The sequence below is a fragment of the Peromyscus maniculatus genome, chromosome 19, assembly GCF_049852395.1.
Source record: "Peromyscus maniculatus bairdii isolate BWxNUB_F1_BW_parent chromosome 19, HU_Pman_BW_mat_3.1, whole genome shotgun sequence".
Lineage (NCBI taxonomy): Eukaryota > Metazoa > Chordata > Mammalia > Rodentia > Cricetidae > Peromyscus > Peromyscus maniculatus.
Genome location: NC_134870.1, coordinates 58495684 through 58513575, shown reverse-complemented (window position 1 = coordinate 58513575; position 17892 = coordinate 58495684). Strand labels below are relative to the sequence as shown.

Sequence of the window (17892 nt, the reverse complement as noted above, 5' to 3'; positions counted from 1 at the left end):
ACAGGGTTTGTATCAGTGACAGGTCACCACCATGAATGAGAGATGAAGAGAACAAAACACGGAATCAAACAAACAGCTCATTCCTTTAAGAGATTAACAAACTGACACGTCCCTATCCGAACACACAGGAAATGCAAATTAATAAAATTAGAGATGATGAAAAAGGAGCTGTTGAACAGACTCCAGTGAAATCCAGATCACAGAACACTCCAGCTTAGATCTAAAAGAAACACACACATTTTCTAACTATAAATCCACCGAAATTAAAACCAGAAGACACAAACAAGGTGCACAGGCCATCACAAGCAATGGAACTGAAGCAGAAACTTAAAGTCCTCCAACAAATAAAAAGTCCAGGACCCACAAAAAAAAAAAAAAAGTCCAGGACCCACCGGTGGTGGCACATGCCTTTAATCCCAGCACTCGGGAGGCAGAGCCAGGCGGGTCTCTGTGAGTTTAAGGCCAGCCTGGTCTATAGAGCGAGTTCCAGGACAGGCACCAAAACTACATTGAGAAACCTTGTCTTGAAAAACCAAAAAAAGTCCAGGAGCAGATGGATCCATGACTGAACTGTACTACACCTTTAAGGAAGAGCTAATGACGACAATGCTCAACTGTTCTACAAAGCAGAGAGAGAACAGCACCAATCCATCAAGTCAGTATTGTCTAAACAACTGAACACAGTATTATCTAAGTAATACCCAAACTGGATAAAGACAGAAAAAACAAGGACAACTAGATGCAAAAACACAACACAAAGTACTTGCAAATGACTCAAGAACACACTAAGAAGATCCTACATCACAGCTCAGCTGCCTTCTTCTTAGGACACAAAGCTGGTTCAACACTGCAAGTCATGTAAGACTCCATATGACCAGACTTCAGGATAGAAGACATCATACAGACAGACTTAAGGAGGGAAACCAGGTTGATAGACACAAAAAAGGCATTTGATAAAGTTCACTTCCATCATGAGTTCACGATAAAAGTCCTGAAGAAACTAGGAATGGATGACACATACCTCAAAAATGAAAAGTATGCATGACAAACCTATATGCAGAGTTACGCTCAATACTGAAAACTGAGCTTTTCCTCTAAATCCTGGAACACGTCAAGGAAGGAGCCACCGCTCTCTCCATTCTTACTCGATGAAGTGTTAAGTCATAGGTCGAGCAGTAAGACAAGAGAAAGATACAAAGGTTAAAAAACGGGAATGAAGAAATCAAGGTAGCTCTATCTGTAGATGATGTGATTCTATGCAGAAAAGATCCTATGGAGTCCACCACAGAAGCTCTGGAGCCAATAAACTCTGTGGTGGTCTGAATGAGAATGGTCCCCATGCTTAGTCATCAGGGAGTGGCACTACTTAGAAGGATTAGTGGGTGTGGCCTTGCTGGAGTGGGTGTGGCTTTGCTGGAGGAAGTGTGTCACTGGGGTAGGCTTTGGGGTTTCAAAAGCTCAAGCCAGGCCTCGTGTCTCTCTCCCTCTTGCCTACAGATCCCTATGTAGAACTCTCAGCTCCTTCTCCAGCACTTTGCCGACAACATGTTGCCACGCTCCCTGCCAGAATGATGGACTAAACCCCTGAAACGGTAAGCCAGCCCCAATTAAATGTTTTCTTTTATAAGAGTTGCCAGTGGTCACGGTGTCTCTTCACAGCTGATTGATTGTTGTAGCACTTTTTCTTCTCAGGAAGTAAAGCAAACTAGTGATAAATTCTTTTCACGTTCTTGAATTACAAGTAGACTTTAAGAAGCTCAAACTGGGGCCTGGGGGTTTAGCTCAGTGGCTGGAAACTTGTGTAGCATGCTCAGGCCATGGGCTCAACTTGATGCACCTCCCCAAAGAGAACACTAAAAATCAGTGAAAGAATGTATATATTTGAACCAAAACGTGGTTCTTTAATTCATGCATTTATCCACAGGGATTAAAAAAAAAAATGGGTGATGCCTATCATGTCCCAAACAGACTCCGAGGAGGCTACCATATGTATTTTTGTCACCCATGGCTGCACAGATACACAGCCAGACCAGAATAATCAACACCCAGAACTCCAGGAGCCACGGTCCCTTTTGTATAATAGTAGCGGGACAGGCCTTAATATTATACATCCCAGGGGCTCAGGAGAGAGAACTACTAACGGCGAGGACTATTTTCAGGAAAAAGAATCTCAGCACACTGAGCTCTATCGTCCACTTGCTTTAATTCCTCTGACATAACATCCTTTATACACAGTTTCAGTTCTGTTCTCATGCCTACCTCCTTTCTTGCCTGATTTCTCTCTGTTTATCTACTGCTCCCTCTTAAGTTCTATCTTAATTCTCTCATCTTAATTCTGCCTCATCAAGATCCTTTTCACCTTGTTCTTACCCAGCTAGGACTTTCCCAACAGCCCGTCACTCTATAATAACTGTCTGGTAAAACTCACTGGTTCAGAGAGAGGGGGAAGGGGGAATGGACAGACAGACAGAATTCTACAGGGTCATAAAGGCAGGTAAGAATTTTTCCTCCGGCAGTGACCACCAGGCTTTCTTTAACAACCCAAAATGGGAGTGGTAAAAGAGGAGGTCAACTGAGTGCTAATGACCGGTTAGCATATCACTGTTAGTCCCTGAAAGTGCCTAAGGGAGATAATCTGATTCCAGAGGAAGCCTTCCCTGAGGTTGTTCTCCAAATACCTGGAATGTGTATGTCCAGAGAGTGATCAGTCCACACTGTTAGCCCTTCTTAGGGAAAAGTCAACTGGAAAAACTATGAAGGCACACATGATTTTCATAACAGAAGACAGCTGATATGTAACAAGCCAAATAACACCAAAAGCTCCTTGGGATTTGGCTTCCTCTGGAGGAATTCCCTGATCCCTCCAGGTAGTCACTTCGCCATAACCAGCTGAGTTCTTAGGATATATTCCTGCGGCCCGCAGCAGATCTCAGTTTTACAAGTTCAGCATCTTTATGAGATGTCACACGAGGAAGAAAAGGGAGGCCCTGAATCCAAGGCCCTGGTTTTCAAGATCTGTCCTGCAGAAACCAGGGGCCAGGAAGGGGCTGTTCTCTAGTCTTCTTGCTCTAGAGCCCATGGCTCTTCTAGAGCTATGTGCAAATGCTGAGTAAATATTTTAACTATTCTAAGGAAAAGAGGATGGCCCAAGAAGATGAGGAACTCCGGCCTTTGGAGGGCATCCTTGTGAAGGCCTGGGTCTCACCATGGACACTGTCCCCAGCAAGGGGTGCCTGTGCTCCTGAAGACTGGCAGCAGACAGTCTTACACAGCTGACGTTTTACCCTGTGCTCTAAAGAGACGTCCCTGGGTGGCCAGGGAGTCACCACTGTCTGAGTTCCAGAAGTAGGACATACTTTTACAGAACCCGCTGGAGTCAGAGTCAGGGAGTGTTTCTGAGCATGTATTGTTGGAACTAGAACCTCCAACATACATACACATATATACTCGCGCAAAGTTCTAAAAAAAAAACTAAAAAAAAAAATTTAAGTTTGAGATAAAGCTTTCCCCAAAGCTCTAAGTTTATTAAGTGAAAACCCAGTACCAGGGTGGGCTACCTCTTTTCGAGGTGTTGTTGGCCAGGGAGGTCCCTGAAGGCCCCCAAACAGTACTGGCTATCACACTGTTGATGGTTGTATGTGGACACTGCGTGCGTGCGTGCGTGCGTGCGTGCGTGCGTGTATTATCAACTGCCAGGCAAAGCGTGCCTGCCCACTTTCTGACTGGATTTGAGGCCCATTTTATAGGAAGGAAGGGTACTGTGTACGGTATCATGGAATTGATTGAGGCTGGGGACAACATAGACCCTAGCAGAGAGGTTACTTTTGTTTTGCTAAATGGACACGCTGTGCCTGCCTTTTAAACACTGATGTTTAAGTCCATAGATCAGAATGGGGAGGAGCTCCTGAGACCCAGCCCCTTCCTGAAGATCTATGGGTAGTTAGTGGTTGCTAAGGAAGGAGAGGCATTGTCATCAGATGTAACCACTGGAGAGTTGCCCCGGCTTTGGTCAACAGCCCCTCACTCTATAATAATTGTCTGGTAAAACTCACTGGTTCAGAGAGAGAGAGAAGGGGGGATGGACAGACAGACAGACATGCAAGGAGGAGGGCCAGGACACTAGCTGGAAGAGAAGCACCAGGAGGTGGAAGGGGGTAAGAGAGGGTAATGAGGAGTGAATATGATCAAAATATATTACAAACATGTATAAATATGATATAATGAAACCCACTGCTATAGATATGCTAATGAAAAACTAACACAAACCAACCAAAAACCAAAAACCCAAAACCCAAAAGTTCTCTTATGTCTGGAAAAGGAACTATAATATATTTTAGAGCCAACAGATAAAGTACAATGTAAAATAAATGACTAGTTCAAAAGTCTCATACTTATTGATTGTACATGTTAAGTATTCCTGGAAAGGAAACCTACAAAATAGTCTAATAAATTATTTTTAATGTACACGTAAAAAAGCAGAGGCTCTTCCATATTCCTAAGGAGCCATAAGGACTGGCTTGTTGTCAAGAAAACTGTAAAGAGAACAGAAGCAACCAGTTTTCTTCCCTAAAAATGAGGGACCAGGGCCTGGACTTGGCAACTCGGGGTTTCCCATGTGCCCCGCAGTGACAAGCGGCAGCCCCTCTCAGCTGGACCATGGTAGAGTAACTGGGGCGTCCGTACCTCCTGAAGAGAGCACTCACCTGTGTGAAGGAAACCGCTTTCGCAACTCAGAAACTATTAAGTCTTCTACACGGTGATCTGTCTCCGTCACAAGGTCTGCCGCGGAGGTTTTTGTCGAGACCTGCTTTTCCTCAGTGAGGGCTTTTCTGATGATCTGAAATAAGAGCACAGGAGGCAGTGAGGACCGAGGGCCTCCTCCTCCCCAGCCCCCAGCCCTCTGCTCCTTGGGGACTGGCTGGCTTTGGCCAGGGCCTGCAGCTGCCCTCTCCCGTCACTTGACTTAACATATCATGCCTGGCTTTCAGGGCCTCGAGGAACCTTAACCACGGGCCCTTACTCTGTTCCCAAGACAGACCTGCGATTCTACATTCAAATCCCATCTGAAACTCTACCTTTGGAACAAGTTCTCCCTGGAAGAAAAGGTCTTGAAAAAGGCTGGAGTGTCATCATCTCCCCAAAGAAGATTTGCCTCCTAGAATCCCGTGATTTCAAATTTGCAAGATGTGTGTGTAAAAACTTTCTCTGGCCGGACGGTGGTGGCACACGCCTTTAATCTCAGCACTCGGGAGGCAGAGCCAGGCAGATCTCTGTGAGTTCGAGGCCAGCCTGGGCCACCAAGTGAGCTCCAGGAAAGGCGCAAAGCTATGCAGAGAAACCCTGTCTCGAAAAACCAAAAAAACAAAACAAAACAAAACAAAAAAACCTTTCTCTGATTCACTTTATGAATCACACGAACATGTGGCACGCCTGTGTCTGTGGGGACAAACATCCCCATGAGAGCCGATCTGTATCACAGGAACCAAGGACGGCTCTTGCCGCTGTGTACAGAACAGCACCAGCTGCCCCTAGGGACACATCAAAGATACTGGAGGCTGCTAAGGGACCACAAACGCAGGCTCCACAGCTGGGCAAGCACATCTGGATTGAACCCACTATAAGGCCATTTCTGCTGGCCTGGGGTCGTCCCAGGAACCCCTAGAGACCCAAACAGGAAATCAGAGCAGTCGGTCCATCGCTGAATGCTTCAGGAGGATCAGTTCCAGCTTGTGGAAGAAAATGCCACCTCCAGTTCTATCTGAGGCTGTTTTCTCCAAGTGTGGATAAAAGTGGTGAAATCAGGAAACCCAAAGAGATCTGACCTATTCTCTCCATAACCAGCTACCTCCCCAAACCACTTATTTCTCTTGAAAGTGCCATCAAGGACTGGCAAGTTGGCTCAAGGGGTAATGTGCTTGCCATGCAGGCCTGATGACTTCAATCCAATCTCTAGGATCTTCGTAAAGGTGGAAGGAGGGAAGTCAGGCACCAGGCTGTCCTTTGGTCTCCACATGTGCATCACGGAATGAATACACACACACACACACACACACACACACACACACACACACACACACATCCCCCCCCCCCCACATACATAATAAATTAATTAAAAAAAAGTACTACTCAGATTGGCTACTCAGACTTGACACCCTGTGCCCAGTGTGACACTTAGCCCGTAGCATCTGACAAGCACTACCTGGCCCACACTATGTACTAATGATGCCAACGCGGAGCCCATACTACTATGTGCTAATGATGCCAAGGTGGAGAGGTCTTCCGTGGGGAGGAGGGTCGTAAATAGAATCTTTTAAATTACATTTCCCTTCGGCGTTCTGTGTGTGTCTGGCCATCTGTGTGGGCATGAGCCACAGTGTACGTGGGGAGGTCAGAGGAAAATCTGCAGGAGCTGGCATGGCCCAGATATCAAACTCAGGTCCTCAGGCTTGGTGGCAGGTACCTTTACCCGCTGACTCATCTATCTGGCCCACAAATGGAATTTTAAAGAACCAACAGAAACATGACATCCAGCGGTCCCTATTCTCTGCCTCACTGTCCTTTCCATAATTGACCCATCCCATAATGAGCCTACCAAGGTGATGCTGTTTTTTTTAATATGGGCTGCAAAAATAACAGATATGCATGATGAAAGATTTGAAGTCCATTAATGTCAGCTCCCACCGTTCACATCCTGCACTGCAGGGCTTCCTGTTTCGAATTTGCAATATCCTGCCTATTACCACCAGGCTAATTCGCTTACAACACCAATTTACACACAGCATCTCTCACCAAACCAATCTCCTCCACGGGTACTCGTAAATCCAACCCTCTTCCATGTCTAGCTCACACAGAACCTGACATCGTCCAGGAATCCCAAACTCGGGGCCAGTCCAGGCAGGCCACTCGGCACTGTGTGTCTACTTTACACAGGGAGGGAGGTTCAGTGTGTGGGTGCAGCAAAGGTATCTGGGTAATGTGTCTGTTGTGGTGGGGGGAAGACAGGAGAAAGTAAGATCAGGGGAGAGACCCATCTCAAGAATCTAACAGGACCACACAGCACCAGAGCTTCTGGGATCTTGTTGGTTGCTTGGTCAGGGTTGGGGTCTGAGATCAACAGTTCTGGAAAGATCCATCATGGTAAGGAGCGGGGGCGGTTTTCATACCTTGGAGCAAGGAGGGTCACCAGGAGGCTGGGACAGTCTCCCTGGGCAGTGGTGTGTGTGTGTGTGCAAAAAGATATCTCCATTTTGAACCAGTGCCTCCTGGGACCTGCTTAAAGAGAAGCAGCCATGAGACCAGTCAGCCCAATTACACGCCCATGTGGCCTCCATGTAGAAGCTGGACGGAGGATTTAAGACAAAGATCTGAAAACTCCCCAGTGGCTTCCCACTGCTGCCAGAGGGCCCCCGAATGCTACACGGCCAGACCCTGGCCAGCCTGTCACCTCACCTTCCACAGGCTACCATACCAAGTTGCTCTCCCCTATCTGTCTCCCTGCTGATCGTAGCACAATGCTCCTACCCAGGGCCTTTACAGTCCGGTCCTCTAGCTGGCCCTCCTCCCCACCTGTGACTGTCTCTCGTAGGTAGGGTTCGCTACGTTCTTCTCATGGCAACATGAGCTCCATGACAGCAGAGGTTCCCTGACATGTTTATCTAGCTGCTTGTTTTCCCCTCCAGTACGGAGCCGTGGGAATGGAAGAAAGGCACATGGACTCCTGGAGAGGTTCCTACCACGTTCCTTCCAACAGAACCACTGATGTCTGTGCAAACACTGGCCACCCCAGCGTCTGTCCTCTTGGCTCTTTCTCTGGTTGTGCTAACAAAGGTTCCAATGTACCTGGGGCCGGCTATGCTCTGGGCCTTCCTAAAACATGGCCTCGTCTACTACTATCCTGCTTTCAAAGCCAAACTCGGTCTGCCTTAGGTACCCGCCCCCACCATAACCAGCCAGCTGTACCTCCTTAGCCATGCATCTCCCCACAAAGTGCAGACGGCTCTCACTACCCTGGATGCCCAAGGTCCCGAGGGAGGAGTGTGGCAGCTTTCTGGACTTGGCCTCGACTTCTATCTCCCCTTTTTTCTCTTAGGAACAGACCCCCATGTTTCAGGAAGAGCTGCCTTCAAAGATTCCCCTGACTTCCCTCTTGTGCTGCTGGGCTTGGTAAGCTCTGCATAGAGGGTGGAGACGCCCCTGCACCTTCAGAGCCATAGCCTCAAAAAGACACTGTGCCTCCCTTCAGTGTGTTTCTCCCTTTCAGGAGTTTTTGTGACCCTCGCTAATGACAGCAAGGGCAGTCACAAGAAGAGAACCTCGGCTCCCGGGGGTCCCACAAGCAGGGCCCCTCTCCGGGCCATACACTAACTGCACTTCACAAAGGCCTGTAGGGCCCTGTCTCTCATGTCCATCGGCCTCCTTCCTGTGCTCCTGCTCTAAGGGTGGCATCCTTCTGTGAGGCTTTCGGTTTGTGGTGGTTTGAATGAGAATGGCCCCATAGGCTCCTACACTTGAATGCTTGGTCACCAAGGAGTAGAAATGTTTGAAAGGATTCCAGGGATTAGGAGGCGTGGCCTTGTTGGAGTAGGTGGGTTTTGAAAAGCCCTGCCAGGCTGTCTCTTGGTCTCTCTCCCTCTGGATCAGGATGTAGCTCTCAACTACTGCTCCAGGGCCATGCATGCTGCCAGGCTTCCATCATGATAATGGACTAAGCCTCTGAACCTGTAAGCAAGCTGCCAGTGAAATGCTTTCTTTTAGAAGGGTTACCTTGGCCATGGTGTCTGTCTTAGTTAGGGTTTCTATTGCTGTGACAGAGACACCAGGACCACGGCAACTCTTATTTTATTGATTTTTTTTTTTTTTTGTGACAGGGTTTTTCTATGTAACAGCTCTGGCTGTCCTGGAACTCGCTCTGTAGATCAGGCTGACCTCAAACTCACAGAGATCCACCTGCGTGCACCACCACTGCCCCACATGACAGCGGCAACTCTTATAAAAAAAAAAATTTCACTGGGGTGGCTTACATGTTCAGAGGTTTAGTCCATTATCATCAGGCAGACATGGTGCTGGAGAAGGAGCTGCTACATGATACACAGGCAACAGGAAGTAGACTGTAACACCGTCGTACCTTGAACACATGAGACCTCAAAGCCCGCCTCTACAGTGACACACTTCCTCCAACAAGACCACACCTACTCCATAAGGCCACACCTCCTAACAGTGCCTATGGGATTATGATGGCCAATCACATTCACAGCAACAGAACAGTGACTGAGACCTCTTCCCTCTGACGCAGCCAGAAAGTCACCCCTTCCACAAGAGGACTCCTACAGAGACCAGCATTCATTCCACAGGACTGCAGCACACAATGCAACCTGCAGGCTCCCCAGGGCACTCAGAGGCCCCCTCCCTTCTGTGTCCACCTCCTACGAGCAAGTGTGAGCCTCTGCATGGGTTGCCACACCTGAAGGGCCGCCGTGAACTCTTGTGGACGGAGCAGATGAAGACGTCTTGCTGTTGTATACTGAGCTGCCCTCTAACCACACTGGAAACCTTTAGTAAGTGCTCTTGTGACACCATGTCTAACCTCAGGGACACTTACAAGCTTGGTTTTCTCCTCCCAAAAGGCCTACAGCTGAGTATGGAGCTCAGGGGCTCTGAGGGCAACTTGGGGCTGGTTACTAAGACCCACCCAAAAGCTTCCATCCACACCAGGCCTCACCTCACTACAGATTATATAACAGGGGAGCAGCGTAGACTGGGGGTGACATGTATCGTGGTCTTTTAAACAAACTGTTCGTTTTTCTTTGCTTTATTGTAGCTGCCACAGGGACAGAATGCATCTGTGTCCTCCAACAGTGGGACAGATGTGTTCCCCTGACCCAGCCCATGCCCTCCGTCAGGTCCTGGTCTCATACTACGCCTTGTGTATGCATTCTCCCTGCCCCACCCTTGTTTTTGGAGACAGGGTCTTGCTATGTGGGCCAGTGGTTGGTAGCCATAGCATTTGGCTACTGGGGGGGAGGGGCACTGACTGTCGCTTCCCTGGACTGTGTGCTTCTCAAGGCAGCAAGCCTTTCCCCTGAGCAGCTTCAGGACAAGCTCAGCCTCCTCAGGCAGCATGTCCGGGATGGCATCTGCCCAGGGGACCCACACACGGGGAAGCTCCACAAACGCATGTACCTCATCCATCTTGCTGGTACCATTCTCCTCTCACTGACGGAGTAGAGAGGACAAGCTACTTTTAACACCTGAGCCCGAGTTCACCAGCTACTTGGGATCCTGAGCCACAGCATCCTTGTCTGCAGCAACAGTGGCATCTGAGCCACAGAGTTGTTTTAAGAGGGCAGGCCAGGTGCCCATGCTGACCGACACACTCCCAGACTCCCACCACTCTGGTGTTTGTAAGAACACAGACCTGACAAGAGGTAATGGCTTCTAACCAGGCCAGAAACCTATTTCACACATATCACATGCAAATGTCAAACAGGAGCCTAAAAATATCTGAGGTTGAGAAAAGTTTGGGGGCTGGAGAGATGGCTCAGCGGTTAAGAGCACACTGACTGTTCTTCCAGAGGTCCTGAGTTCAATTCCCAGCAACCACATGGTGGCTCACAGCCATCTGTAATGAGATCTGGTGCCCTCTTCTGGCCAGCAATCATACATGCTGTATACATAATAAATAAACAAATCTTAAAAAAAAAAAAAGAAAGAAAAGTTTGGTTTCTGGAGCTAGCTCTGTATGTTAAAAAAAAAAAAAACAAAAAGGAAGCATGCAAAAGAAACTTTCACTCCTAAGTCTTCCCACGCAGAGAGGGAAGGTGATAGAATGTTTTCCATCAAGTGCTAAGATTCGAAACCCTGCCAACCTGCTCTGTAGCGTGGCTAAGCTGCAGTGGGAGATGGGAGTATATCCTGAGTACCAGCAAAAGCCCTTTCCCTTAATCTTAGGGGTTCTAATCATTCTACCAACAAGTTAAAGTGGACTGTTATTTTTTAAGCCCTTTTCCATGACTCTTTTCCCTTCATTCTAAAGAGATTCTAATCATTCTACCAGTGAGTGTGTGCTTTAAACAAAATTGTTACAGTTACTATCTACGGCATGTGCTTTCCAGACCTCCTGGCATGACTTCCTGCCCTCTCCGAAGAGCCCTCCGTTAATGTTTAACATATTAAATGTGGACGTAAGTCACTGGAGCCTGAATCCCAAACTCAAAAAAGAAAGGTATGCATCTCCTTTAATATCAGACAACCTAAGCCAAGTGCCTCTGCTAGTTAAGTGTGCATCTCTCTTTCTCATGCCCAGTGGCTGATCCTCCAGGTCTCATCTCAGGCTCAGGCCGAGGCTCTCACAGCTCCTGGATTCTGTACTCCATTTCAGCCACGCCATCTTCATATGCACGTTTGCCTTGATTCTTTGTCTTCCCCTCCACCCTCCGGGAGCCCATCACCTAGTCTTCTTGAAGACACAAAGTAACTGTGACATCTTTCAGGAAGCTGTCCCTACCTCTCTGGTCCTGTTAGGACCCCCTCTGTGGTCCTTTGGCATGCTTCTATGACTAGCCTCCATCCACTGCAAAGAAACATCTGGCAGCACACACCAGTGGCTGGGAGCAAGCAGAGACAGCAAAACTGGGATCCCGAGACTGGCTCACCCTGGGGAGCAGGGGCACATGAGGCAGGGACGAAGCAGACAGGGAGACTGTGGAGATTGACGTCACCACCCTCTTTCTCCTCACTTCCTTCAGTGACAGATGTCTCAGCCCAGGCAGGAGAAAGGAGCCACCAGAGGGACGACTTCATACAGGGGCACTTGGGACTCTCTCAAAGAGAACACAGGAGCCCAGCCTGGGGTGATGGCACCCTGTGGGCAGCCAGCTGCCCAACCTCCCCACAGTCACATCTCCCTTCTCTCCCGCAATCTGGATCCAGTCGGTCTCTCAGCTGAGAAATCCACTGAGCAACCATGTGCCACAAGCTCGGGACACCCCCACACCTGCTCCACCTGCAGCTCCCTGTCTCAGGACATCGCAAATCTGTCACGCAACCTGCTTTTCAGGCCCAAATCCCTGACGTCATCCTAGCACCTCTTTCCCTCATGACCTACGCCCAATCCAAACTGTCACCTCAGCCTTCCAAAATCAAATCACTTTTCATCCCTCTTTACACAGCTCCGTCATAGTCATGTGGGCTCCAGGTGGGCTCCGGATGTTGAGTCTGACACAGGACTCTCACACCACCTCACGTCACACACCGAACAGAGGCTGAAGTTCCGGAGTTGCTCAACACATGTTGCCTGGTGAATGAACTTACGGTGTTTTAGTGCCCCGGTTTTAAAACACATAGTATCAAAGAAGTAAACAAACATGCAAAAGACATTTAAAGCAATAAGGAAACATAGTCTCACCTCCCCAGATCACTTTTTGCAAGGGGCAGAAGTCAGCTATTTTGGCTAGATCCGGACTGTCCCTTTCATCCATCACCAACTCCCTTTTAGACCTGGCATCGGCTGGTACTGAAGAGGGTGTGGTCAGTTCAGGCAAGCAGGGGTCTAAGTAGACGTACTTAGGTTTGATGAGACCTGTCTGTGGGATGTGCAGGCATTATCTGTCTGTAAGTTATTGTTAGCCAGCCAATAAAGGGACGGCTTTCAGAAATGCTCTTCCTGTTGGCCAAACCAACTGGCCGGGCCTGCTGTCACTGTTCCTCTGTTCAGAGAGAGGAGTAGACCTGTATGGGGCAGCTGGGCATCAGAGAGGTGCTGACTGGATAGGGAGGTTTTGAATGCTTGCAGCTGGGATCAAGCCTGTTCAACACTCTTCTCCATAGTACAAGTAATACATGAAGCATGGCGGCACTAAAGAAAAACGTGAAGTTCTCAGCCGATGATAACTGTACAATTTTAAATTGTACTATCATACTTTTTCTGAACTATCCATAATAAATTCAATTTTGCAACGGGAAAAGCTGTTTATCTTTCTAGTCCCTCACAGAAAACTACAAAGAGATGTCATTATAGTGCACACCTACAGCCCCAGTACTTGGGAGGCAGAGCTAGGGGGATCATGAGGCTAACCTGGGCTAAATATGGAGACTCTGTCAGGAGGGAGGAAAGGAAAGAACAGAAGGAAAAGAGAGAGAAAATACTGGAAGGGCTGAGGGTGTGGCTCAGTGGTAGAGCATGTGCTAGAGGCCCTGGCTGGGGTCCTCTGAAAACCACAGACACACATGCACTTGAGGCCCCTTTAGCAAGTGAGTGGCTGGGACCTTGTGGAAGGCAGGAATGACTCCAGTAGGCTAAGGATAAACGGGTGTAGCTCAAAGGAGGTGAGGGGAGAGGAGGGAGACAGCAAGGTGTCTCTGGGCAGGAAGCTCTCTCAGGATGGAGCAAAGGAACTTGGGAGCAGTTAGTGTAATCTGGGGACACTGGACATATATCTTGGGAGCTCCCTCCCTTTGAGGCCCTGGACTTGTAGCATCCAGCACCCAGCCCCTCAGCTGGGAACGGAGAGGAGCCCACGATAAAATAGAGCACTGGTGAGAGGAGCCCATGACAAAAGAGAGCATTGGCACAGGTGGCTAAGGGGACCTCAAAGATGTCTTTCCTGTCTCACTGGGCTGCCGTGCCACGGGCTGTCTGTCAGTACCCGATTACCACAGACCATTTAGAGAATCGTTCCCTCTTTTCACAGGTTAGCTACCGCGACCTTGCGAGCCTTCTGTTTCTCTCAGCCTTTCCCTCACTCAATGCCAGGCAGGCAGGAAGCTGCATAATTCCCAAGAGGAAGCCCAGAGTCCTGAGCTCCCTGACCAGACTCCTAATGTCAGAATCTTTATTTCACCGTTTTTTTTTTTTTAAAGCTTTTTTTGCCGTTGGGAAATTGCAAAACCACCAATCTCTTTACGTTAAAATTTACAGAACCTTTAAGAACTGTGCCTGTGGTACTGCAAACTTCTGATGAGCACTGTTGAATATTAAAAATTACTTAAGCCTCTATTCTTTTTTTAAAGATTATTATTTTTTTAAAGAATTATTTATTTATTATCTATACAGAAGAGGGTGCCAGATCTCATTACAGATGGTTGTGAGCCACCATGTGGGTGCTGGGAATTGAACTCAGGACCTCTGGAAGAGCAGTCGGTGCTCTTAACCTCTGAGCCATCTCTCCAGCCCAAGCCTCTATTCTTGAAAGATTTAAACCTGAAAGGCCACAGAACCTACAGCTCCCACTCACCAGCTTTTACACAGCAGTGCCTGAGTCCTAAAGTTGATTTTCAAAGTCATCAGGAAAAAAAAGGAGTCTTAAGGTTCCTACATACGGTGACATCGCTCTCTCTGGAAGGATGCTCTTGTTGGAACAGAATCGAGGAGATGGGAGAGAGAGCTGCTAGTTCCTGCTCATAGAGAATCTATTTTCTAGGAAGAGGGTTTGCTCTGAGCTACAAGCTTTATCAGTTGTCTGGGAAGGGCCGGATTCTCCTTTTTACTGCGTAATTGCAAAGGGTAGTTTCAAAGTATTTGCTCTTCCGGTTGTTGCTATGTTGGGATGGCTTTGCGCATGCACTGTACCACTGGGCTGCATTCTCCATCACCATGGCAACACTTTTAAATACAGACACCCCCTTTAGAGTATTTTCAGATACACCTGAAAATAATGCTTTTTTTTTTTTTTTTTTTGGACATAAGCCTTTCTGTGAACAGCACTTCCTTAACTCCTGTCTCCCGTGTCAGCGGTGCGCAACCACGTTTTAAGGAGCAGAGAGCATGGAGCATCAAACAAGGCCTGCTCTGACGTCCTAGGGAGCCATTGCATATTCATTCCACCAATATTATAAGTTCGGCGCTGCTGAAGAGACTGAGGAACAGTTAGGGCGAGAACACGAAAATGAAAAACAGAGGCGCCACAGTTAGTTTTCAAACCCAGTCTGGTTTTCTTCAGCTTTGCGCTGGTTTCCATCCTTCCGGCAGTCTAACGAGTTCCTCCTGAACTCGGGTCTGTGCCAGTCACTCCCTGGAGGCGCTCTCAGGCTGTGAGCCTAGGCTGCCTGGGCTCAGGATGCCCGGAGAAGGACAATCATCTGCAACCCAGCCAGAGCTCCACGCGCCTGGGGTCGAAACAGGGGGCACCGACAACCTGGCTGCAGGATTGGTCCTTAAAAAGAAATAACTGCGGTATTCTAGCCTGGGGGTGGGGGGAGGTTTGCTTTCCAGGTGACTCAAACGCCAAGGTCAAGTACCCAGCAGTTGGCCATTCCATCGCCAAAAGAGGAGCGCGTCCCTCACGCTTTCCTGAAGGCTGCACCCTTCTTTTCCCCACGGTGGTGACCCCCTGCTCCTCATGCTCGCCTCCCCCGGCTGCAGGGGGTGAAGGGCCAGAGAAAGGTGCGCCCCAGAAACAACACAGGCCCTGTCCTTGCAACGCGCGCCGCTCCCGCCCACGCGCCCGCAGCGCGCCCACGCTGTCCATCTCGGGTGTGCCTCGGGGCTGGACGCGGCCACCGTGCTCACCTGTCCCGCTCGCAGCGCCAACTGCACCGCCACTTCGAAGCACTCGTCCCAGGGGCCCACGCCCCGGACCGCCTCCTCCTCCTCCTCCTCGCTGCTCGGCTTCATCGCGGCTCCGCCGGGCCCCGCCACCTTCAGCTCAGTTCCGCGTGCTGCGGCCGGACCCGGGCTCCCACTCGTCGCCGCCGCCAGCACCGGAGGCTCCGCACGCTCTTCTCGCCTTCCCGCCAAGCCGTGCCTCCGCCCGCGCGCCGTGCAGCAGGAAGGCCGGCCAGGAGTTGCAGCCCAAGTAGGAGCGCCTGGTAGCCCCGCCCCATTTACCCCCGTCCCATTTGCCCCGCCCCGTCCGCCCCGCCTCATTTGCCCCGCCCACGCCCACGCCTCCCAATTCAAGGCCTTCCCATCCCAGGCCCGGCGTCTCATCATTAGCCCCGCCTCCCCACAACAGACCCCGCCCCCTACTCTGCGCCCCACCCCCTCGCCTTAGCCCCGCCCCGTGCAGAGCTCGCTCCGCCCTCTCCCCGCTCCCACCTCGCTCTCCACCCGGTGCTCGCCCCGCCCAGCCACGCGCCCAGCCGGGCCCACTTCTCATCCTGTCCCGGCCAGGCAGCTCCGGGGACTGCAAGGTGGGCACTTCCAGCCCCTGGCAGCTGCTGGTGGGCGGCCTCTGTAATTGCCTGCTGCTGCTGAGCCTCTGGAACTCATTCCCGAGGGCGCATAGAGCCACGGGGTTCCCAGGTGGGGGGTGGGGAGGGAGCCGCAAGCCCAACACCGAGACTGTCACTCCGGATCGTAAACTGTTTAAACTCAAAACTTGTGTGGAGCCCTAGCTGTGACTGTGATTAGAATTTCTATAGCGAGGAGTGACCGTTTTAACCTTGGACGCTGATGAAAGCTAGTCCACGCCTATTAGGAAAATACAAATACTAGGAAGGCATTTCCTGAGTGTCCACGAGTTTAACTTCCTGAGTCCCTCTACCCACCATATAAAAATCGACCCATCGCCGGGTGGTAGTAGCGCACGCCTTTAATCCCAGCACTCGGGAGGCAGAGGCAGGCGGATCTCTGTGAGTTCGAGGACAGCCTGGAAAGGCGCCAAAGCTAAGCAGAGAAACCCTGTCTCGAAAAACCAAAAACCAAAAACCAAAAAACGACCCACATGAAATTATGGAGTGCCACTTCTCAGTCTGGGAGAATGGAAGTTTGTGTAAAAACACTGACGGGACTTTTTTTTTTTTTTTAAGTTAATCTAAAGATGGCAGTAAACCTTTTTAGCTAGGGTCAGCTCTAAGGACTCTGACTCACCTAGCTCATCCCATGGCACAGAAAACGGGACCAAGGGTTGCCCAGGTCAGCATGGAGCCGCTATACTCCATCTTTGTTCATGTTTTTTCACTTCAAGATTGCGTGTAGGGCTTCAAAAAAAACAAAAAAAAACAAAAAACAAAAAACAAAACAAAACAAAAAAAAACGCCTGGAACTGCTTCTTTTACAAATGAAATGTGAGCCAGGCGAAGACGGCTCAGCAGGTGTCTCCAAGCTGAGCTGGATCCCTGGAACCCCTACATGGTAGAAGGAGAGAACCCCCTCCCGAAAACTGGCCTCTGACCACATGTGCACGCGCGCACGTACACAGGCGTGTGCAGAAGTAAGTACATGTGATGTTTAAAATGGATGAAAAATGAGGACATGACCACTCCAAGACATAGTTGAGGAGGTTTACTGTAGGAACGAGGGAGCGCACAGCCAGACATCTGAAGAGCCAGGACTGAACATGGCTAGCAGACTGACTCAAGCCACAGAGTTGAGGGTGAGGGTGGCGAGAGATGAGGGCAAGCAGACCAAGAGCGATCCAGGAGCCGGGCCAGCCAGGAGCCAAGAGAACCAAAGAGGGTGTGTATCCAAAATGGCTGAGTTACATATGAAGAGAAACTAGGGGCACGCGCGGGGGGGGGGGGGGGGGGGGGGGGGGGGGAGCAGAAGCCCAGCCCCTTGGAGGGGAGGGGGAGGGGGGAGAGTAATGAGAGGAGTCACAGGTGTTGCGACTTTTCTAGGGTTTCTTTGAGACCTGACAGAAAAATTAAAAAGTGGCCTACAAGGATCCTGGAGAGATTGCTCAGCGGTTAAGAGCACTAACTGCTCTTCCAGAGGACCCGGGTTCAATTCCCACCACCCCCATGGCAGCTTACACAACTGTCTGTAACTCCAAGCAAGATCTGATACCCTCACACAGAAACATGCAGGCAAAACCACTAATGTACATAAAATAGCTTTTTAAAAAAAGTGTTAGTCTTTAAAAAAAAAAAAGAAGTGGCCTGTGTTTTGTTGCTGATTTTCGTTAGTGATTAATGTTAGGATAGGATTTGACTTTGGCAGGCTGGTGGTGGCGC

The 17892-nt window shown here is 49.6% G+C and overlaps 1 protein-coding gene across 2 annotated transcripts in view; it reads right to left on the bottom strand.

The window, feature by feature from the left end:
• Positions 1–15808, bottom strand: part of Impa2 (inositol monophosphatase 2) — a 31108-nt gene extending 15300 nt beyond the window's left edge. For both annotated transcript variants that reach the window (XM_042263846.2, XM_006970065.4), the window contains exons 1-2: positions 15506–15808; positions 4704–4837 (exon numbers count right to left, since the gene is read on the bottom strand). In XM_042263846.2, the coding sequence (XP_042119780.1) occupies positions 4704–4837; positions 15506–15610 (239 nt within the window). In that variant the 5' untranslated portion in view covers positions 15611–15808. The remainder of the gene's footprint in view (positions 1–4703; positions 4838–15505) is intronic.
• Positions 15809–17892: the final 2084 nt, after the last annotated feature.